Source organism: Camelus dromedarius, chromosome 28 (genome assembly GCF_036321535.1).
Source record: "Camelus dromedarius isolate mCamDro1 chromosome 28, mCamDro1.pat, whole genome shotgun sequence".
Taxonomy (NCBI): domain Eukaryota; kingdom Metazoa; phylum Chordata; class Mammalia; order Artiodactyla; family Camelidae; genus Camelus; species Camelus dromedarius.
This window is the reverse complement of record NC_087463.1, coordinates 12278421-12303552: the sequence shown is the minus strand read 5'-3', so window position 1 is coordinate 12303552 and position 25132 is coordinate 12278421. Positions and strand designations below refer to the sequence as shown.

General features: G+C 37.6%; 1 protein-coding gene across 3 annotated transcripts in view; it reads right to left on the bottom strand.

Annotated features, from left to right (window-relative positions):
• RAB27B (RAB27B, member RAS oncogene family) overlaps positions 1–22451 on the bottom strand; it is a 137737-nt gene extending 115286 nt beyond the window's left edge. For 2 of the 3 annotated variants that reach the window (XM_064480355.1, XM_064480356.1), the window contains exon 1: positions 22082–22451. In XM_064480355.1, coding sequence (XP_064336425.1) covers positions 22082–22272 — 191 coding nt within the window. In that variant the 5' untranslated portion in view covers positions 22273–22451. Of the gene's footprint in view, positions 1–21874; positions 21950–22081 lie in introns of all 3 variants that reach the window. The other variant, XM_031441872.2, reaches the window with a different exon arrangement.
• Between the last annotated feature and the right edge of the window lie 2681 nt (positions 22452–25132).

Below are 25132 nucleotides of genomic sequence, written 5' to 3'. Positions count from 1 at the left end.
TTTCAGCTCAAGGCACCATGTTGTTGACAGCTAACTGATGCAAAAGTCTCAAACATCAACGATTAGGGATTCCAGAATAGTCGGCATTTTAAAAAGCTTGTCAGCAGGTATTTTAAGACAGTAGATATTTTTAAAAGCCCAAAGCAAAGAGCATAATTAATAAGTATTAATTTGTAGCAAAAATATATAACTAATATTGTTACAGCTTGCAGACAAAAAAACAAAAACAAAAATAACATGGTTTGTAGCACTGCTGGGGAATGCTGTGAATACTTAGGAAAGTTTTGCTTTTTTCCCTTCCCTATCATCTCTCTTTATACTAGATAATTCGCTCATAATTTCAGCCTTTTTGGACTCTCTTATCCCATCCATTTAGTAGCTTTTTTCATATAATATGTTCTTTTTAGAAATGAAATTTTTTTTTCAATTTTCTGTGCTGTTATTTGTAGTGGCAGTGACATATAATTTAGAGAAGTTATCTACAATCTCTGTTAGTGCAGCTGAGGAGGACGGTGGCTCACTTTAGGAACTGGCAGCTGTCAGCACCTGTCATAAGACATCAGGGTCTGTGAACCAAATCGCTTGTGACTGAGAATATACCAGCAAGTCTTAGACTGGAAGTCAGGACAAGGCGCTGAGACTGGAAGAAAGTCATGAGCTCTGTTTGAGATTGCCTGCCTCTTGTGAAGTCCAGCGGCTCCTTGTGAACATGTGATCTCTACCCACCTGTGTCAGAATCACCTGGGATATTTGTTAAAGATGCAGATTTGTACCTCAACTCAGACCTATTACGTCATATTTCTTGGAGGTAGGGCCCAGGAATCTGAATGTTTCCAGTCTCCCCAGAGGATTCAGGGCCATGCTAGAGTTTGGGGACATCTGTTTTAAGCCACATATAAAATGTCTGTGACTACAGCTCCTTTCCTTCCCAGCCAAGAGAACCACATTATTTTAGGGAAAGCCTTCGATCCACTTACATTTAGGCATTTCATTTAGAAACTTTTACGTACAAGAAATTACTTGTAACATGCTGCACAGTGAATCCTGACACGTGTTAAGGTGCAGAGCTGGGAACTGCTGTGAGGTCCTGGGAGAATCGAGCTCACTGAGCTCCCACACCGGTCACTGCAGCCTCTTTCTAGAAAAGGCTTACTAAAGGCTTACCCTTCAGAGTGGCCCTCCCAGGAAATACGTTAATCTTTATGAGGACTCAGATGATTTTGTGGATGTGATATAACATTATAACTGTAAATAGGATAGGATCAACCACTGAGAAAGTCTTAATAAAGACAATATAAAATACTCGAGCTGGAAATTCTAATTTCACAATCTAATGACTAACACTGCCTCTGAAATCCATGCCTATTTTGGAACATCATAATTATATGGTAGGCAAGGTATGGGAAACAAAAAGAGAATTTAAATGTGTGCGCACACATGCACCCACACATGCGCATACACTGAAATGCCAAGAACTACCATTCAGATTTTTAAAATCGTCCCACATTCTTCAGACTGAATCATCACTTCAGAATGTGGTCATTTGTCCACCACTGGCTATCTTTCTTACTTTGTAATTCACATCTATGACAAATTGGTTTTGACCTTACCCAGGTTTTATCTTATTTAAATCCATATTTAAGTTCAAAACAAAAGTCTACGTATTAAAAGGTTTTTGTTAGTTTTAACCTTGTCACCTGGAAGGAATGACCCATAGATATTAACAACCACTGTTATATTAATATGTATTTGTTTAGAAGGTAATATGAAGAAGGTGAGACATTGGGCTGGCAAATTCTGATCATCAGGAGGGAAGAGAACAAAATTCTACAGGACGTAGTCCCTTGTTATAAGTAAAAACAGAGACAATTCAGAAGTAGCTTAAGGCTGGAGAGGATTTAAGATTGTTGGGAGGGAGGCACTATGAAATGGAGAGCAGGTTAGGAAAAGCCAAAGGCAAATATGTAAATTCTGCCTTGGCCCGGCCCAGCAGAATGGTGCAAGACGCTCTGAGGCAAGTGCGCCCTTCTCAGCTACGTGGAGATCTGAGAAGCAGGCAGCTCAAGAAGAGACTGATTTTTATTTGACTTATAGGTAAACATTAAATCTCTGTACTGTTTCTCTTTGCTATTAGGAAGTTTTTCTTCTCATGTCCTCCAAGCCAAGATTCTCTGAAAAGCTTGGTTTAGCAAGTTACTTGAAGCAAAAGTATTGTGGGAATGCTAGTGTACAAAAAGTGAATCATGAATTGAGTATAATAATAACTATGATGCATTAAGCGCTTCATATACGCCAGCCATTCTGCCAAGTATTTCACTTATACTAATTTCACTTTCACCTTTGATGAAAGGCACTGTTATTCTCCCACTTTCTCAGATGACAAAACAAAGACTAATTAAAGTAAACAAGGATGGCGGGTAGAAGATAAAGCCAAGGTTTACACTGAAGTTTGATTTATTCCAGTCTTCTCTGTCTTAATTGCAAGCCTGAATGCCTTCAAAAATTAAAAGTGTTAATTATACAAGAAGCATTAAATTTAAGACTCCTGTACCTACCATCTCCTTTGATATGTATAAAAGAAGTTCAAATTTATTTTAAACCTCCTTGCAAAAATTTAGGAATATTTTCACAGGTTAAAGTTATGACCTATGCGAAAACGTCAAAACAGGTCTTCAAAAATTAGTAACGTCCCTGAGGAATCAGGTCTCACCACAGAGCGTCCCAATAGCAGTTGTATCTAATAATAATCTTGCATCCAGAAGCCAAGTCAACCTCCCAGTTTTCATCCCATCTAACTGACAAATAAGAGTCTTACATCATACCCGGGACCTAAGCAAGATACTCTTGCTGTCTGATAACACTGGCATAATCTTTATTCAAGTTTTTCCTCACTTGAGGACTATTTCTTTTTTTAGAATGAGCACCTACTAATTTCACTCTTCTCAGACAAAAACAAACTAGTCAACGGACTTCCCTGTCCACCTAGCAACTTTCTTCCAAGCTTCGTCTCATACATCAACATCTCCTGACACTCCTCTCCCACCTGCGATGAAAAACCTCCCTCTCTACCCTCTCACAGTATCCTGCACATATGTCTCCTGGGGCTTGTGCATCATGCTTCTATACAGCTGAAGACTATGTGCTGTTTCACCAACCAGACTGTAATACCCATCTTTGTATCTATCTTGGCTAAGCATGGTGGCCAACTCACTGCCATAGCTCAATAAATGTTTGTAAACTGACCAAATACTTCCAATAACTGGTTTGAAGTATTATTCTTCCTCAGGTAGCCCTGGTCCTGATACCTCTCTCAGTCCTCCAATAAAAAGAAACAAGTTAATAGGCTGGGATCATGAGTGATAAGATGCAAGGTCACCTATGGTCTGGACCTCACAATTCTAGTGTTATCAACTTAGTCCAAATCTTACAGGAAAAAAAAAAACTGTTTCATTGTTTCTTTATCACATTTTGGAATAGAAATAAACAACTAAAAGCCTCGTCCTGAAACGAGGTAGGGAAAGTGAAAGGAATATTAAAAATCCGTAAGTGGTAATCTTCCCGCAGGGGGTCCGACAAGAGCTGCTAAGAGATGTGGCCATGGCTCAGAAACCTTCAGGTGAATGAAGTCAATCCACTTTAACACTCAGTCGCTGTTTTACTTTAAGAGCAGCAGTACGTGGTTAAGAACACAGACTCAGGCACGCTGCCTGCATGGCCCACATTCCCTTGAGAGATGCTCACTGGACATCATCTATGTCAGCACTACTCCTCTGACCACTGGTTTCAGCCACCAGTGTCTCTTGTCTGGAGGACTGTGACAGCCCCGGGAATGGTCTCCCTGCTTCCACCTCTGCTCCTTTGCCCTCAGAGAGGGACGTCACTGGACAGCTCCAGTCTCTCCTTTGCTCTGCCTCCCCCAACGGCTTCCTTCTCACTCGCCTTAAAGGCCACAGTTCAGCAAGATTATTCACACGATCCCCTCGGCCTCTCTCTTGTGCACCTGATCTCATCTCCTGTTATTCTCCTCTTTTCACTTTTTTCTATCCACATGTACCTCCTCGCTCTTCCTTGAACACGAAAAACACGTCCCCATGCGAAGCCCAGGGCGCTGGGCATCTGCCTTCCCCTCTGTCCGAGGTGCTCTTTCCTGCGTTTGTTATCTGTGTGGCTCGTTCACTCACTGAACTCAGGTCTCTGCCTGCGGACCATGTGGTCAGCTTCCTTCCTCACCATTCAACCTAAATCAGCCACGCTCCCTCAGCACTTGCTCCTCTTTAACTATCCCCATCCAACGAATCACAGATGCATCTGTATGTTTCTGGTGTGCTGTCCAGAGCTCCAGGATAACAGGGATTCTATCGCTGGCTCCTAGAAGAGGATCTGGTACCCAGCAGGCAGTCGATATTTACTGAATGAATAGTGGAATACCTCTGCTAAAAAAAAAAACCTCATAATTCGGTTTCGTTAAGAGTATATAAAATGTTGAAAACTACAGCATATAAAAGTTAAATAGGATGATATTTGAATGCTATTCCAAATGCAGAATGAAGGGCCAGACAAGGAGTCTGCTGTCCTTGCGTGCTTGAGATGATGTTATACAGGACCAGGAAACAAAATTATTCTCTCAGTTTCTGTCTAGTTGCTAAAAAATCCTGTCCCAAAATGAAAGACACATTTTTGCAGACAGCCAGCTCCTGCAGGCTTCCAAAAGTAATACAGGGTCAGATAACTGTCAAAAGGTGTCCCCACAATGTGAACAGACATGAATGCAAAATTTACAAGGTTTTTCTTTGCACACTCTTGAGGAGATGAGACCCTACCATCAACGTCCTGGCATATGGCCATCATCTGCAGAGGAAACCAGAATACTATACAACTGACAGCCTTTGGTCCTCTTATTTAAGTCAGCTTGGCTGTGCTCTCTCTCAATCTAGAAACCCAGGAACTATAGACACCAGACTGGCTTACACCTACCACTCAGCTGTCTTCAGGGCACCTGTTCTTATAATGACTTGCTTTCCCCTCAAAAAATGCAAATAAACGTGATTATTGGCAGAAGCAAAACACAGAAATGAAGGTAAATCCACTGCGGAAAGAGCAAATGAATTCTTAGTAAATAGAGTAATTTAAGCAACTTCATACTTTTCAATATTTGTATATTTGACTCTAACTTCTTCCTACTTTCCATCATTAAAAGTTAAACTAATGGCATATATGTCCTTTTAGGTTTTTAAAAACAAGGTAGGACTGCTTATAAACTCAGAAAGATGAAACTGGATCCAGAAATTTTAGCTACAAAATAAACTGCAGTTATGACAGTGTCTCCACCACCGTGCTGCACCCACCATCATGACTCAGAGAAAGGCCTCTCATGTACGTTCTCGGGAGATCGTGTTCCAACAGGCTTAAAGCTTCCTCCAGGGTGACAATTAAGGCACCTCTACAAGCAATTGCCTTAGAAGGATTTCCTCCCAGTCATTTGCTCTAATCGGGAGATAAGACTACATTAGACTCCTTTTCCTTTCAAGCTTTACACATGAAAACATTCACTCTTGGATGAAAAGCCACATTAACTTTTATGCTGAAACATACTTTTATTTGTAGCACAAGCCTTCAGGCTAAAACCAACCCCTCAAGATGGATTTTGCCAGAAGGAAGGATGTCAGAATTCCCAGAGCTTTTCTCATGAGTAGTTAAACTTTAGAAAATGTCTTCCAAAATTACAAGGGTCTTGAGTGCTCACCTACTGCCACCTTCTGCCTCTAGGCAAGAGGAGAACCAGCCCATCAAGGCTGACAGGTAGCTCACTTTTTATTTAGCAAAGGACTTGCAGGGGCTTTGCTTCAGCAGCACACTCTCTATTTTAACTGAAGTACAGTCAGTTTACAATGTTGTGTTAATTTCTGGTGAACAGCATAGTGATTCAGTTATACATATAAATATATTCATATTTTCATATTCTTTTTCATTATAGGTTATAACAAGGTATTGAATATAGTTCCCCGTGCTATGCAGTGGGGCCTTGCTGTTTATCTGTTTTACATATAGTAGTTAGTATCTATAAATCCCGAACTCCCAATTTAATCCCTCCACCCCTACTTTACCCCTGGTAAATGTAAGTTTGTTTTCTATGTCTGTGAGTCCAGCAGCACATTCAATAAGGTTGGAATGTTACACAGACGCTCAGCCACTCTGTAGGGGTGACACGCTAATTTCCATACATACATTTTTTAAAAATTAGATGCACAACAGTGTATGTAGTATACTAACTTTTGTGTTACAAAAAAGAAGGAAAGACTATATATTCATATTTATCTGTATTGGCATAAAAGAACACAGAGTGGGTAATAAAACTGAGTAGCCTGGGGGTCAGGAGTGTGGGGACCTGATGGGCGGGGGGAACAGCACAGGTGCGTCTTCTTGGTGCAGCCTTATAGTCTGGGTTCTGAATCAGAGCAACTGGTTCCTTATTTAAAAATTTTAAGTCCCATAGGAAGATACAGTCTCCCTTAATGATCCTTAATGTTGTCTTAGATTTGAAAATAATCATGATACCACTTGGTTCTTTGGTTTTGTATGCCAAGGCTATCATTCAATATCCATCACTTCTAAGACATGCTTATTGTAAAAGAAGATCACAATTAGATTGTCATCATGACTAAAAAACTAGGAAGGATTTTTGAAAGTTGAGACCAAGTTTTTAATCTTAACATTTTTGTCCTGCTGAATGTCTCAGCGCTGTCTCTTCTAATAATAAAAACGCAGTGGAAATAAAATTTCTCTCTATTTCATTATTTATATCACCAATAAGTAAAAAACAAAAAATGCCATTTAGTGAAAGCCTACTATATTTTGGTGTATACATCCTAAGCTTTACATTTGACAGATGAGGGAAACTGCGGCTCAGGACATTGTAGTGACTTGCTCACTTTGCCAGTCCAGGTACCTGCCTCGCTCTGCCTGATCAGAAAGCTCTCACTCTGCCCGTAGGACCACTGTAGCCACTCCCCAGGCATGATTCTACTTGAAAGCAAGTGATACGCTGGCTGGAAGTGTTCCACTGTTAAGATGTGGAAACTCAGGCAGGCATTTTATAAATGAAAAATTGGAGAGACATTTCTTATTTCTTTTTCTGCTCTAACATCCAGATGAGTTATGCTACATTGCTGCCTATAATAAAAACAGGTTCTGAAAGTGTGCATTAGAAAAATAATCTGACTGCCAAAATGTTTATCAACAGATGGAAAGGATGCCTTATCATTTCCTTCTTAACCCTGAGGCTCTGTAACTGTTTCTATTTAGACATCCAAGGAGTTGGGAGGATAGTGCCTATGAATCATTTCATTATCCAGAGGACTGGTTAATAAATGTACAAGATAAAATCACTCTTATATGAAGATCCTCAATATTACTGCCTTACATAGAGTCAATCAAGTAACTGAACTTTAATAATATTAACCACGGGATGAATTCTTCCTCTAGTCATGTGAAATTGTCACCAGACCATGCACAAACCATAAAAGACAAAAAAAAAAAGGTAAATGGGACTATATAAAAATCAAAACTCATTGCTCTTAGTAAAAAAGAAACTTTGATGAAAATAAAAAGACAAACAAAACTAAACACACTCTCACCATACAATACAGCACTCATGCTCCTTGGTATTGACTCAAATAAATTGAAAACTTATGTCCACACCAAATCTACCCATGGGTGTCTACAGCAGCTTGAGTCCTAACTGCCAAAACCTGGAAGCAAACAAGATGTCCTTCAGTAGGTGAATGGATAGATAAACTGTGGCTCATCTTGAGAGTAGAATATTATTCAACACTAAAAAGAAATAAGCTGTCAAGCCATAAAGACATGGAGGAGTCAAAGGCATATAACTACGTGAAAGAAGCCAATCTGAAAAGGCTACATACTGTATGATTCCAACTACATTCCACTCTGGAAAAGGCAGATCTATGGAGACAATAAACAGATCAGTGGTTGTCAGGGGTTGGGAGGGTATGGGGGTATATGGGAACTCTCTGTACCTTCCTCTCAATTTTGATGTGAACTAAAACTGCTCTAAAAAATAAAGTCTTTTTTAAAAAGCCATAGAACGAGAGGACATATTTGCAACACATATATCTTACGAAGGATTTGTAGCCAGAACATATAGAGAACTCTTACAACTCTATTATAAGCAACTCATGACAAAAGTCAGCAAAAGATTTGAATAGATACTTCTCAAAAGAAGATAAACAAATGTCTAATGAGCCCAAGTAAAGATGCTCAGCACCACTGGTCTATCAGAGACTCATTTAATTTGAAATGCAAATTACAATGAGATACCACTACACAACCCACTCAGAGGCCTAACTTAAAAACATGAGCAGTATCAGTGAAGATATGGAGAAACTAGAACTCTCAGACATTTCTGCTGGGAAAGTAAAATGCAGCAAACACACAGCTAAATGTCTACTTATCACACAGTGCAGAAACTCCACTCTTAGGTGCTAACCAGGAGAAATAAAAATGCATTTCTACATAAAGCCTTGAAAATCAAGGTTCATACCAATTTTATTCATAGCAGTCAAAAAATGAAAACTACCTAAATGTCCATCAGTAGGAAAATGGATAAATAAGTTGTAGTGTATTCATAAGGTGGAATTCTACCCAGAAATTTTTTTTAAAAAAATCTTGAACAACTTATACATGCAAGGAACATGGGAGAATTTCAAAAACATTACGTATGACAGGAGGCATACACAAAGAGTATGCACCATATAATTTCACTTATATGTAATTCCTGATAAGGCAAATCAATTTATAGTGATAAATAGCATATCAAAGGCAGCCTAAGGCCAAAATTGATTGCAAAGTGACATCAGGGAATGCTGGATGTGATCACAGTCTTCTCTACCTTGACTGTATATACAGGAGGACACATTTTCCCAGATGCATTAAGTTATAAACTTAAAATAGGTGTCTATTTTATATAAGTACACCACCATGGAGTTGTTTTATGAAAAAAAAATGTTCTGGTCCAGATCAGGATCTGTCATCACACCTAGCAAAAGATGCAGATTAAGTTTTTTAAAATATTATGAATGTGTTTATGTTCTAAAACAGGGTTTAAAGCAGAGATACATTATGACCCAGGAATCCTGGTCCTGGGCATATATCCAGAAGGAACCCCATTTCAAAATGACACCTGCACCCCAATGTTCATAGCAGCACTATTTCCAATAGCCAAGACATGGAAACAGCCTACATGCCATCAACAGATGACTGGATAAAGAAGATGTGGTGTATTTATACAATGGAATACTACTCAGCCATAAAAACCTACAACATAATGCCATTTGCAGCAACATGGATGCTCCTGCAGAATGTCATTCCAAGTGCAGTTAGCCAGAAAGAGAAAGAAAAATACCATATGAGATCGCTCATACGTGGAATCTAAAAAAAAAAAAAAAAAAAAAACAGACAAACAAACAAAACATAAATACAAAACAGAAACAGACTCATAGACATAGAATACAAACTTGTGGTTGCCAAGGGGCCGGGGGGTGGGGTGTGGGAAGGGATAGACTAGGATTTCAAAATGTAGAATAGATCAACAAGATTATACTGTATAGCACAGGGAAATATATACAAGATCTTGTGGTAGCTCACAGCGAAAAAAAAATGTGACAATGAATATATATATGTTCATGTATAACTGAAAAATTGGGCTCTACACTGGAATTTGACACAACATTGTAAAATGATTATAAATCAATAAAAAATGTTAAAAAAAAAGTAGAAATACATTATGTAAAATTCTGATTACAATGTCTGGGCTCAAGTAGGTGATCAACAAACATTAATTTCATTCTTTTATTCAGTTGTTTTTATGTGGAGAATATATGTAATGTCTTCGAAGGCAGTCAACTATAAAACACTGAGAAATATAAGCAAAAGGACAAGATTATGAGTCAATGATGAGTCATCTAAGAACAATTAAAGGAGGCTAGTACTATATGAAAGCTCTTCCCTCTTTTGTGATTTTTAATTACGACCTAGGTTTTAGAATGTCCTTGCTGTTTGCCTTCCTACCTCTGGTATCTCTCACTCTTTATTCTACTCATTTGGAACTTAGCACACATACCCTACATTAGACGTTACATTCTTAAGCACACATTCCTGTTTTTCAATTTTGTCAAGAACTCCTAGAAGGCAAGAACCTTGTCTGATACCTTTTATTTTTTATGGCTGGTTTGAACAGAGGAGACATTCAATAAAAGTTGAATGTTGTTAATGATATTGATAGCCTCATCTTTGAAAATCTCTTGCCTCATCAATATTAATCAAATAAATTAGATATTATTACATTACTTCCATTTAAAATGAAAAATTTATTTAAGAGATTCGATACCTTAAGGTCTTTTTCCTTCTCTTAATATACTCATAAATCTAGAATCCTTCATTTATGCACTTGATTAGTCTCTCAGTAAACACATGCTGAACATCTCTTTTTGCCAAGCATTATGCTAAGTGCTGAATATACAAAGATTATCATGTGCTCGCATTCTAGGGAAAAAAAATGTCAAATACAGCAACAAATTTATAATGGTGGGCTAAACACATCAAAAGAAGTGTATGGAAAAGGACAAAGATAGTACCAAGATAATGTTCAGATAATGTTCACAAATAAAATTTTGATCCATCTATTCATTACCTAATCCAAAATTTTGCAATCAAAGGTTCAGACATCTGAATGAAGATGATCTATAATTGATACTATAAATAAAGACTGAGCTATTTGGGCATTAAGATTGTGGTGATTTTCCAAGGCAAGGAGAGTAACCCTTCTTCTCTGATTACTTAAACACCTGCAGTTATGTCTAAAGTCAATAAGCACGTCCAAGGTTTCGCTTTTATTTATGAGAAAGAAACTCTGTTTGCGTAAGACAGCCCAGAGAGTCAACAGTGAACCAGTAAATTACAGTATGATTAGAAGCTGACGTCTTCCATTTTGGACCTTAGTGCAAGGTCAAGGTGACCCCTCTATGGGCAGCTTTCTTCCACAAAGGGAAACATTTTTGGCAATTCTGAATGAGAAATAGGTCATAAGGATTTTGTCTACTTATGTATTTCCTTGATTGCAATTTGATATAAGAAAGTAATCTGTACCAACCTGTTCTCTCTCTTTTGGCCAAAAAGGGGAAATAACATTAGAAAAACAGTTCAAGTCATTAAATCTTTGTCCAATTGAAAACTCAAATGCTCACGCTAACTCCTTGGTCAGGGACCTTCTGTATGTCTCCTTTATGAAATTTGCCACCCTCCACAATTCTCCTTTACCTAGAAAACCCCCACTTATCCTCCACGTCCTAATTTACACGTCACTTTCTTAAAGATGGCCTTCTTGGCTGCATCCCCTCAAACACACACCCAGCTCCTACCCCAACACACTAGGAAAGAGTTTCCCTCATATGCTCTCATAATATTTCCTCATAAAACTTAAATATTTGTAATTAATTAGCTATTTCTTTTCTGTCTTTCTTGCTGGTCTACTTTCTCTGAATGGGCAGACACTTTCTATCTTGTTTGTATAATAGGCACCTAACAGCTATTTGTTTAATGAATAATGAAACTTACAAACAATAATGAAGTTCAGGGAAATATTTCATTTTTCAGTGAGAAATCCAAGGTTCCCTATTATAAAAGTAATTCTGCACTAATGAGTGTTACAATAAAACCTAGGTTTTATTTAACATAAAAGTTACTTTTACGGCAATATGTATAATTCCATTTTATCACCATTGAGCACAGAAAAATAAAATCCTATGTGATACAAAAGACAAAAATTTCCTTAAATACTATGGTTGTCCTGACTCACATCTCTTCTGTTTTAACCATACTCTTATTTACAGAACCATTCACAACATCCCAACTTCCATGGTTTCATAAGAGGGTTGACTGCATCACCTTGAGTAATTCAAATGATACATATTTTGGTAGTACTGTGTTTTTTTTGAAGTATGTATTGGTCTAAAATCATCTTTATTACTGCTACCAAAATAAATCATGTATCATATAGTTATCCTGTTTTGGCATAATCACGATACATGTAAAGCCTCTTCAGGTAACAGTTACTTACTATTGAATTCTATCACAATTAAAACTATCAGAAAATTTCTCTGAAATCTGGAAATAAGACAAAAAGATGGAGAACATATGCTTTTAGTATCATACTGGGTCAATGGCTACCTAATGATTGTCTAGGTAGGCAAAGTGCTGGCCCGAAGAAATTTCTGTGAAGGCAGAAATGCTGCCCAGTATGGTAGCCTCTAAGCCAGGACAGCCACTGAGCACATGAAAAGTGGACAGTGCAACTGAGGATCTAAAAGTCTGATTACGTTTAATTTTAATTAAATTGAGTTTAAATTTTAACAGCTGTATTTAAGGAGTCAGCGGCTACCTTACTGCACAGCACAGGTCTAGAGGAATGTGCTCTTTATTTGCCTCATTTTTTTATTATTAGGTAAAGCTCCAAGACTTGGTAAAATTATTTCTTAATGTGTAGAAATTCATCCATTAGATATGCAAATAATTTTTGCCCAGGGAGCAAATAAATCCAAAGATTTATAGCCTGTTGGATATTAGCCAATTTTAGAATCTGACTCAGTAATTTTAGTCCAACATACCTGTGTTAAATTGCCTGTATCTACATAATGTGTCCCATTTTCTCCAAAGCAATCATAACATCTGGTTTTCTTATTAATCAATAAGTTATGTGAAATGGTTTACATTTGTTCACTTTGTATTTTTCAGAGAGGCATGATTTGAAAATTAGACTTTAGCAGTTTTGGAGGTCACCCCCAAAAGCCCCTAAAATTCACTTACAAAATTATTTTTGAGATTTTTTCAGATAACAAATCACAAAGATTTGGTATTTTATTTTATAAAAGTGATAATATTGCTAGAAATAGTTGGGTTTGGCAGCTTCACAGTTACTGATTAGTTCAATACTACTATAAGAGCTGCATAGGGAAAACTGTACAATCATAAGACTGGCTCTGACTTCCTTAGGCTAATCTGCATAGGTGAAATATTAATATAAGTATTTCAGAAATTAGATGCTTTTCTAGGAAGGCCCTGGAGATTTCTTCAGTGCCTTCCGTAGTATGTTCTCACCCTCAGAGAAAACACTGGTCAAATCATCATGAGAGCCTATTAAAGATTTTTACTCCCCTCTCTTCTAACATCATTGGTATGGTCATAAATTCACTATAGCCAGCCTCATCATCAAAGAGCTCTGTTTCCTGATGCCTGCACGGAGGCTCTGCTATAAGCTTTAGGCTAGAAATGGTGTCTTCCACAAAGAAGGTCAGTCCCAGGTCTCATGTAAAGGACAGGACCAAGAAGTCTTCAAAGAACAGACCTTTGGGGATTGACTTCTAAACTCACAAGGCTACAGACAACTTTTAGGCTGTACCAGTGGAATGAGGCAGGATTTGCTGGACTCTGCAGCCCAGAAGCAGACATACTGCACGAAAGCACTAATCACCAGGAATAAAAGAGCTCATGAGGAAAATGCAACTATGATTATTTGTCTGGAATGTGGTTGGAATTATTTTAACATTCTACTTTTAAATAAATATATAAGGAAACCCCTTCTTAAGCTCTCTGTAATCCTAACACTAGAAAAGTATGCTTTTGTAAACTGAAATTAAATGTTCTAAATGGTATCTGAGTCTCACTGACCCACTTGAAATTTAGAAGTAAATATTTTTACTGAGTCTCCTTATTTCCCATGGCAATTAAAAAATATATAAACCACAGTAATAAAATAATTAAAAATGTAATGTTTAAAATGTTAAAATAACAAAATACTGTACAAATTACATAGCATCAATGGGAATCTATCCCCATATTTATCAGGATGTAACTACACAAATCAATGTTGCAGCCAAGTCTATGCTTGGAGCATCACATTTCAGATGGTTTCTTACTTAATCGAGTCTGGTAGCTTATCATTACAGAACGTATGTGGAGTGGATGTCCACAAAGCCTTTCCTGGAAGATGGTCTGTTCTCTGCTTCCAAAGTCCCAGCCTCCCAGGTAGTAAAAAGGTTACTTCCAATAGGCAAGGGACCTTAGCAAATTTGAGGCAGCTCTAGAGGATAAGATTTCACCTAAATGTATAGGCATTGCAGGTGAAATCTAGTGGAAAGAGTGTTTTAGGGTTGGATTCCTAGCCGTAAGACAGAAGTGGTACTAAACGAGAATTTTGGAAGTTCAACTCGAGATTCCTTATGAAAATTTACAGACAGCAGTAAATTTCATGGCATTAGTGGTTGCTCAATACCATAAAGCCTTAGATTTGCAAAGCAAACTGTAGAAGGCCTATCCAGTGGGCACGGGCCTCCTGACACACCTTTGGAAATAATCAAGTCGGAGCTATGCTCCAAGAAGCCTTCACTTACAAAAAGATGATGAGCTCATCTTGGCACACGGGCTTGGTTGGTCCACCCCTGATCTAAACCTTAGAAGTGAGGCAAAAAGATGGGCAGAAAGTATTTTCAGTAACATTTGGGGACAAAGGCCATCCAAAGGTTGTCTAAAGAAAGGAACTTAGTTCATCTCATTGTTTCCTATTGATTAAAAGTCCCAGATTTAGTGAAGTTTCTTGTTAACTCTCAGGCTTTTTGTCCCGTAGAAATGCAAATAATTTGCCTCATGAAACAGATAATGCCAAAGATTAATCTTTTTCTTTAAACTCCACAGCTTTATCCTAACACCTCTTTTGTAAACCGCTAGTACATCTCCTGTTTCTTAAATGCTTTTCAGACCGGTTATTACATCTTAGAGATATGCTTCATTAATTAATGAATTAAAGAAAATCTTATACACATGTCCATTTTATACTTGCCTGAAAGTTACAATTCTACATTCTCAAATTGTACTTTAACACACTACATGCTGATACAATAAGTTGAAAATTTAAGATGTGGCTTCTCATGAACTGACCTCTTGGAATTTTATGATCATCTCCTCTATCCTGGAGGTGGCACACCAAGATTTCTAAAGTCCCTACTAAACTTCATCTTAAATATTCTAAAACTGAAAAGTCTGAATGCATTAATGGGGGCAGAATACTAGTGAAAGAAAGAAACTTTAACATTCTGAAGAGACCTTGAACAGACTGATTTGGAATTCACTAATCTTTTTATTGCAGTAACGATGAAAGGAATCCATTCAAAATGAAAAAGCACCATTTAGATGATCACTTTGCCAGGAGCAATTGCTCTTTAATTGAGTCATTTGTTCTTCAGATAGATAACTTTTGACATACACATAGAATGATACAAGATTCATATCTTTCCTAGGGTTTTTTTTCTTGTCAAGGCATAAAATAAGGTCACTCTTTATTAGAGTATATGTGATGTTCAGACATAAAGCCTCCCTGTCCTTTTCAGATTGAGAGCAAAGTTGCTATAGATCTGAATTGGAATTTTCACCTAGTTTGAATTTAGGCAAATGAAAAACTGTAAATAATTAGAGCTTTTCTATAGCAGAGCATCAGAATGGTCTGCTGAGGGTCATAAAATGTTTCATATTCTAAGGTTTTAAAAAAATAGTTTATAAAAGAAGTGAAAGGCAAGATAATAATTAAAACAACATAAATAAGAGGATAACACCTACAAATATTCATGATGCAAATTAAATCACTTTGGGATTCTATCAATAATGGATTTGATCAATATTTATTTTACATAGTTATTGATCAGTATTTATTTACATAGTTACATAGTTATTTTACATAGTTATTATAGTTATTGAAATATTTTCTGTATTAAGAAATATAGGATATTGCAATACAGATCATCTTAAATCCAACTGTGAGTTAATCTTAATCTTGAAAATAAAGTTTTAACCACAGGGCATGATAACTATCAGAAAACACAATATAAATTTGGCCTCAGAATCAGAATCATGTATTTGTTATAAATCAATCATTTATTTGGTTATCATGCAGATGTTCTTGAATGGGAAAATTTCAAAGGTGTTTAGTTCAGAAATCTGGTTATTTTATCTAAACCCATACAGAGTGCTCTAGTATTAAAAAGTGAAAATTGTACCTGGTTAGAAATAATCTTGTGCCTGGTTAGAAATAATCTCAACAAGATGCATGGATAAAAGTGAAATTTTTCAGTGGGATCAAATGAGATTTAATAAATGTTTTTAAGTCTAAACATTTTTCTAGAATTTCAAGTTTGAATTACATTACCTTTTGTACTGCATATAGCTAATTTGAACTGCATAAATTTCTGATACAAAGAATTTTTATATTGCAACATATGATGTTAACTGTATGATATTTGATCTTCGTGATTTGTGGAGACTTGATTTTTTGTGTTAGTAAATTTTTATACATAAAAGAATATGTAGGCTTGAAAGAATAACTTACTGGTTGCAGGTTTCATATACATCTAACAAATTGAGATTGTAAATTGCATTGTTCAAATACTGCCCTTAACTTCTGCCCAGTCCTGAAAGAGTTTTGGTAAAATCTCTCATTATGATTACAGATTTTTCTATTTTTTCCTTGCTTTATATATTGTTTATACTAATTTAGGTTATGTTATTGGGTGCTTACAGGTTCAGGATGAGTATATCTTACTGGTGAACTATACACTAAATCATTACTTTACAACACTTTTAAATTCAAATTATGCTTTCTGCTTTAGAATGTATTTTCCTACTATGATCATTGCTATTCCAACTTTCATTTAGTAATTACCTGCCTGTTAGACATTTGTCCCTCATTTAATAACATAAAGTATTACTAAAATTCAATATATTGCAATAAAGAAACTAAGACCTAAATAGATCAAGTTACATTTCCAAAGACACATACGTAGATAGTGACAGAGCAGCAGACGACTGAAATACTAGCAGCACAAGGTCTCATGAACTTGAATTTTACTTCCTGACCTGACCCTCTCCACTACTTTCTTACCCTTAGCAACAACCTTTGCTCTATCCTAGTCCTGCAAAAGGACAGATTTTAGTCTCAAACCTGCCAGTTTGTCTGACTGCTATTCAGTAATATCTCATCTTCTTCCACAAGACTGGGACCTGGGCCATACTGAATCTAGACCAGTCAGGGATCTTATTCCCCTAAGGATACCTCTTTTCAATGCAACCTCTTTCATGCTTTTGGTTTAGCTCTTCATTTTGGATTCTGTCTGATAAAGTAGCTTCAACTACATCTAGCTGATAACATCCAGTATTAATGTTTTCCTTTGAAATGACTAGAGAAAAACATTGTTGAACAATTTTGCCACTATACCTAGTGGTATCGTCAAAAGCAACGGGGGGTGGGGGGAATACTTAAAAGTCACCCTTAGCAATTTTCCACTTAAAAATTATATATGTATATATAACACATGTGGTGGTCTATGTGCAGGTGTATACTTCATAGCTGTACACTAATGAGATGACAAAACTCCAAACTCTTCAGGTATGAATCACTCCAAGGATCAATGAACCACCTTCTTCACGAATGAACTCACTTCTTCAACTTGAGCTTGAACCCTATGCTGTGCCACATTCATCTCACTGAACTTCTCTAGAGGTTGTGTGACAGGCCAAGCCCAGTAAGCACAGTCTTGCCAGAGGCCACGTGTCTAACCTCCTTGGAAGTGGTCATCTGAGTCTGGCATTCCCTGGGAGGAACAGCACCTTAATTAATCTCCATCAAGCGCCATGTTAGTGGTTTCTGAGGAAACGATCAAAAATCTACCATAATTGCATCTAACAAAGCTCTTCACTGAGATTTGCTCTTTAGGAAATTCAGGAGCAGTGACCTTCCTTCCTGCTGTCAGTGGAAATGGCTATCTTTTCTCCCTCAACTGTGTGACGTAGAATCACCAAAAGAATTTACAGAAAGGGGCACAGGAGTGATGAAAAAAAATAGTCCAATACTTGTTTATTTGACTAGGTATTCAAAGGAGTGAATCCATAAAGTTACAATGATACTTTATAAGTTATAATGGAAATTAAATTTGCCCCAGGTATTGTCATGGATACTCAACGTGTTATCTCATTCTTCTCCAAACTCTGTAAAGTTTTATCAAGAGGGTGAAATCCTCAGGCTTTCAAGATTCAGAATGATGCAGAATGAGTTTAAACTGCAGTAGGTTTGTACAAAGTCTGCTTTCTATTACAGCACATGCTGCTCATTACTTGGCTGCCTCTTCCACTGGGATCCCTGATGACATATCACTCTTCCAGGGACCCTTCCACACAACCACATCTGAAATATGCACCACATCATTCTTTATCATAGCACTCTCTTCTAATTTTCAAGTTAGTATCTATCAGATATATTCTGGGGTTTTTTTAGTTATAATAACAATTTTTAAAGAAGTTTAATAATCATGTGTTTGGTTCATAAAATTGCTTGCTGCCTATTTCCTTCACAAAATGATGAAATGATGGAGACCACGAATGGTGGGAAATCTTGCATACAGTCGAAATTCCATAGCTGGCATATGTTAAGAAATCGATAAATATCTATTTTAAAAAGATGATCCAAAAATGTTAAACACTGTGTCCATAAAATTTTACACTGATTCCAAAGTGCAAACTACAAGTATTACATTATATCTGAAGGAATAACAAAGCTCATTTGCAACTTAAAAACCTATGGAATCATGATTAATATTTGTCAACTGTTTCCTTAGAGTTTTGAACTTCTTCCCTCTTAAATAAGAGACACAGGGGAAGGGACTGATTGTGTAGTAGTGGCGTCCCAGGTTTACGTCAGTTACAGTTGTGAGAACCAGGAGGGACAATTAATGTCTTGGATGAAATCAGCTTCTCAACAATGCATGGCACACATTTCATATTGTTAATGGGTCTTTTACACCCAAAGGCTGTGCCTCATATATTTTAAAGTCTTTGGCTGTACCTGCAAACTTATTTATTTATACATAAAGTCAGCTTCTGGAAACAAGATCTTTGCTTCTGAGAAAAGCTTCCTCTCAAAAACTACATGGATAAGAGCTTACTCCTATTGCCAAACTCCAGCAAAATACACAACTCACCCTTCTGGTTCACACAATTGTAACCGCTGTGGACGTGGCCTGCCAGTAACATGCTCTCATTTTCTTCCCTTTAAGTCTTTTATTTAATAAGGGAAACTCATGACTAGATTTCAAAGAAATTCTCAAGCTACATATAACTTGTTTATTGTGGCTTGTATATGTGGCCAACAGATCCTTAAAAACTCATGTTAGCACTGTAATCGCCTCTCAGGACAAGCTAAGAAGGACTATACGTCATTCCTTTAAGGTTGCTTCTTTACCCCTTGAACACAACGCTCCTCACCTCTTATCATCAGAAGCCAGCCCGCAGCTGACTTGCTGCATTTTCCCCAGTTTCTACTAGGAGGCCCCTTTTCTTACTCAAAACGCAGGTGCTCAGAAAAACAAAATAAAAGTTTGTTTGAAACCCCTGAACACCTGAACATGTTTTCCTGAAGCATCTTTCCTGCCTTTACACTAGCTTCTTTTAGGAAGTTTAATCATGCAAAAGCTATTTTTCCCCCTCTCTTTCTTAACTGTCTTGCTAAGCACTGTTTTCATATGGAATAAGTTACGGTCTTAAGATAAAAGCCCACATTGCTGCAGGCGTAATTGGTATGACCACATTTGCTCTCTGCTGAATCTCTTTAAATAAAAATATGTATTTAAAATTAATCTTTTAGAAATATCTATCTTACTTAGCCAGCACATCTAGATGATATATTCACCTGGATCTCCTGGGCAGCGGGACTTTTCAAGGCCTAAGAGGATTATCCTCAGGGATAAAATCACCAGATAATCACGACTTTCACACTTCAGCAAATTAGCATTCGTGTTTGCATTTTATTCTTCAGCTTAAGCTCCACTTGTTTGCCAGCAATTCTAGGCTTCTGCTTAGACTGTTCCCACTGCCTTCAATTAGGTCTAGCCAGTGGACTTAATTTTAGGATTTAAACTCAAGAAGAAAGTTCATGTTCTAAGGAAAGTACCAAGTTCTGAATAAGAACTATGTTCTCAAGATTTTTTCCCCTGTCATCATTGGAATCAATGCATCTTTAGACTCGAAACATAATGAAGTTACTTAAAAATTATTTATGATAAGACATGTATAAGAATATGACATAAACTGAAGTTTAAGGCTGCAAATCATATGTTGGGCAAGAACTTTTGAACTAAGTATTAATTTGAAGAATTGAGTCATCTTTCTAGACTTGGAATACAGAAAATGTTTTTAAAAGAGATAAGGAGATACTTCATTAAACACAAAGTTCGTGGAGCTATATTGCTACACTAACTAAAAATGAATTTGAAGAATTACTTTTGCATCACAAAATATTAAAAGTCTATTACTAACCCCACTCTGATTTCACTAAGTTCTGTCAGAGGCAAGATATTATCTTCAAAAAGATTTTACCTGCTTAAGAAATATTATATAGCAATATTAACATGTTATTTTTACATACTTATATTCATTTGCACTTAAGGGTGTTGCAAATTAAGTAATATAACCACTTATAATTATTTACATTTTGAAAAATACAGGTAGCATATTTATATAGTAAATACTCAATCAGAATGTTTAAATTATAAAGAGTATGGAATCATAAACTAAGACTCAATTTCTCCCTCCCTCATATCCTCTGTTCCTCTTTCTTCTCCAAACGAGAGTTTTAGAACTATAGGTATATTTTCAAAAGTTTGATACTTAAGCAATCTGAAATTTTATTTAGGGTATTTCAATATAGCAAGTATAATGTACTTAAAGTATATAATTTTTGAACCATTAAAAACATTTTAAAACTTATTTAAAAAACTATTTTCATTGAAGTCACATTTTCAATACTGATGAACTATATTATGTCTAAGATTATTTGCTTTCCCGGAATAAATTTAATGGTACAATTTATCTTACAATTTTCTATGAACTGACCATTAATATGACTCAACATTTTATTGATTTATAAATATGTTTACCTATTACATTATGGTATAAGATACCTAAATTTGATCTAATTTCTAAGGTAATAATCTAACCTGACAATCTGACAAGGCTTTAAAGTTTTCAAAGAGGTTTAAATTCATGAAATTGGTACCAAGGCCCTAAAAAAGCAACTTTAATTGATTTGTGAAATACTTAGAGAGAACGTCCAATTTCCTCCATAGAGTCAAGTTCATTTGGGTTTTCTAACAGCAAACTATTCCCTTATCGCACATAACCAGATTTATTGTTGGACACGAAAGGGAATCAGATTATTATTATTTTTTTTAATGTTTCTGGGTGTAATCTACTACTTGCAGTATCGAGCCCAGCATGGTCAAGAGAAAGCAAACCAGATTTTTCTTCAGCAGCTTTACCCTGAGAGGGACAGAATGGTTTACCAGCTCTCTGGCAGCCTACATTTATGGTAAGAGTATCTGAAATCAGAAATAAACAAAGCATAAAAAGACTCCTCCACTGCACCACAGCAATGATTAGAAAGGACCATCTCTGAAATTTGAAAACAGAAAGCAGAGAGCAAGCAAGCCGCCTGCAGCCCTGAGCAAATGCTCTTTCCCATCAGAACTCTGTCGCCAATCCAGCTGCTCCTCTTGCAAACCCGCAGGCTAGAAGAGGGAACCACAGCCACTCCGAAGTGGAGTTTCAGGCCCATCATTAGCGGTTTCTGTCACCACCCCGGTGCTTTGCCTTCATGAATGAAATATGCAGATGGATCTTACACTGGCTCCTTCAATGAGGAACAAGAAGGTCAGCAGACACAGCCAACACAGCCGGCACATTAGAAATCTGTGACCCATGTACTTACACCTCCAAATGCCTCCAGGTTTCAGCCTCTGGAAATATCTAGCCCATTTCTCTACCGCACTGTTGCTTCCATCAGCTGTGGAAATTAACATAAAATAACATAGTAACCCAACAAGTGCTGGACAGCGTTCCAGAGAATCAGATTAAGTGAACACTAAAGGCACACTGATGGTGTACAAAATCTGCATGATAAATAGCGAGTAAATACCTTCCGATCCACCAGAGGGGGAAGGATGCTGAGCTGCTACGGCTGCTGCCTGCTGCCTGCTCTCTTGTGTAACAGCGAAGGCGGCTCAGTCCCCCTGACAGGCGGTGAAGCGTGGCTGCCTGTTGGTGTCCGGGCGGTCCTAGTGCCTGCCCCAGGTCAGCGCGCGAGGTAGCTCTGAGCAGCCTCCCCATTTCCTGTGATTCTTCCAGTGAGCGGCACCGAGGGTTTTCAGGGACGTCAGCGTGTTAAGTGTCAGGGCAGTTGGATCTGGGTTTTGGGAAAAGTCATTAGTAAACAGGGTCTCTAACGCTTCTAAACACTGCTGTTGAAACCAAAAGAAAAAAAAGAAAAAGAAAAGAAAACCCCCAAAAGTTACAGATGATCTCGTCTGTTAAATAAAGTGTGCTATTGATAATGTTTGAGCCAGAGGGCTCTTAGAGAGAAAACAAATTCACCCATATACCATACTGACTGCAATCCGTGTTTCCCCCCCCCCCCCCATTTAAAACGTAAAGGAAAAAACAAGTGGGGGAGTTTTAAAAGCTTGATAAATCTTTTCTTCCCATCTGCAAAGAGTATTTGTTAAAGGTCTAAAAACTTCATGTTTTGCATAATCTGTTTACAAATCTCAAATAAAATAAATGCAGAGCAAAGAAAATACAGACCTCTGGGAGCTTGTTCTCTAAGAGAGGGAAAGTGTGCCAAACTCCAGACAAACACCACCCTTCATCTTTTCTATTCATTTGCTCCATCTTTTTTCCCTTTGTAGCCCCTTTTCCCACATAACATTCATGTTTTTTAATTTAGTTTTTGTCTAACTCCTCTACTGCAACGTAAGCTCTATGAGGGAATCTGTTCTGTTTGCTTTGATAGAGTAATATTTCAATACCCTGGAAGATTACTCAGCACATAGTAGGCCCTCAGTAATTAAATACTTGTGGAAAGAAGGAACTAGACACTCAGCTGAGAAATTACACTAAAGAGAACAAGTACAGAAGTTAATCTCTTAACTGATTAAATTCAATTAGCAGGTCTCTCTGGGCAGCTGTTTTATTTAAGGGATTGTGTTAAGTTTACATTTGCCTTTAAGAAGCTTATAGTTTAAATGTAAAGAAGAGATAATAATATATGTGTGCAATCAAACAACTCTGTGTGCATTTAATATTTGCCATAAGAGAGTAAACGATGTAAGTCAGGATGTGCTACACTTGCTGGGGCTTCTGTTTTGACATTATGAACGTGGTACTCAGCTAGGGGACTGGGTTTAAGAATTCAACACTGATTTCTCCCCGCAAGTGCCCAGTTAGAGTTTGGTTGTCAGTAAGCAGACTGGTTTGGAAGGGATCAGAATCTGGACAGTTAATTCCAGCAAGATTTGTTAAAAGAGTAAATATAGGTACTAACACAGGTGAAGAGAGGGAAGGCAGGTAGGTGGGTGCTACAGGCCCTGAATCAAAGCCTCAGGGAGTCAGCAAGAGGGTCCGGCAGCCACTAAGTGGTCGCCTTCTGGAGCAGGGAGAAGCCGCTCCTAGCTAGTGGTCCCGGAGGTCAGACCACGTAGGTGAGATAGGACAGCCAGCAGCAAGAGTTCTGGCCCATAACATGGCAAACTGGTAAGGCCGAGTCTCAGAGCCTCAGAGGCCAAGAGGGGAGAGAGAGAAGACTGAAGATCAAAGTAGGACTCTCCCCATGGAGCACTCAAGGCAGGGTTTTCTTACAGGAAAAGAAAACACCCAAAAGGCACAGGGTCAGACTAAGCCCAACAATAAGGGGCACTCATGCGTTTTAGGATCTAAGATTGGGAAGTCAGTCAGCTGGACTGGTACCAAGTCACACGCAGGTCAAACAGCTGTGACTGCGGCTGGGGAAGAGCTACGAGAAGAGAGAGCCATGCTCATCACTAGACAGTCAAGCTAAGCCAGGGTGATGTTGCCTCAATAAAGAAAGATTGCTTTGTTGAGCCCACAGATTACAATTCACTTATCCACTGCATCTTTCCGTTTTTCTCAAGTCAGCATATTTTCTGAAATGAGATTCTGTTTTAAAGAAAAATTTGACCAGCAGCAAAAGGTGCTATCGTTCCCTCCAGAGATGCTGGTAAGCACGCCAGGTGTGTGGACCAGACCACAGCAGCGGAGTGGCTGCGGCTGGCACGAGAGGGAGGCCATGCCCCTCCACCAAGCATCTCTGTAGCCATGGCTTTTTATGAGTCGGAGAGCGTCCTGGGGAACGATGCACTATGTCCACGGCTGGGCCTCAGAGAAACACTGACGTGTCACCTGTGCAACGATACCAAGTGGAGGGAAGACGAGCAGGGATGCTGAGAGACGCTTCACTACACACACAGAAATCTATAAAGAGCAAAAAGACGCCATCAACATAAAACAAAACAATCTTGACCTTAGCAGGTAGAGAGAAAAACAGAGACTGTACCTTCTTTTCATACAAATATGGAACATGTATCAAAATTGATCACACACAGGTCATAAAACAAGTTACAAAGACTTCTAAAGAATCAGTATCACACAGGCCATGTTCCCTGACCAGAGAGCAACTACATCTGTCAGTGACAAGATGATGAAACACTCGTATACAGCTGGCCAATACAACCACACACCTAAATCATCTGAGTTAAAGGACAAAATGAATCCAGAAATTTTAAAACACAGAAATGTATGATCATACAAATATTATCTATGGGGGCTATAAAAGCATACTTCAAATAAGCTTGTAGTCTTCAGTCCTTACATTAGCAAATAAAAAGGCAGAAAATTAAGGAAGGAGATTGAAATCTTAGAGAAAAAAATCAATGAAATGGAAAACAACTCTATATTATAGAAATATAGCATATAAAGAAACAACAAAGCCAACGGTATTATTTTAAGTTAATGAAAGAGGTAAATATTTGGCTAGAGTGGTTAACTATAAAGAAGGTACAAAAGGTACAAGAAAAGGTACAAGAAAGAAGGTACAAAAACCATTTAAGAACACCTTAAAAATAGTTTTTCGGTTTCTTTGAAATGTTTCTTTATATGATGTCTCAAAATATTT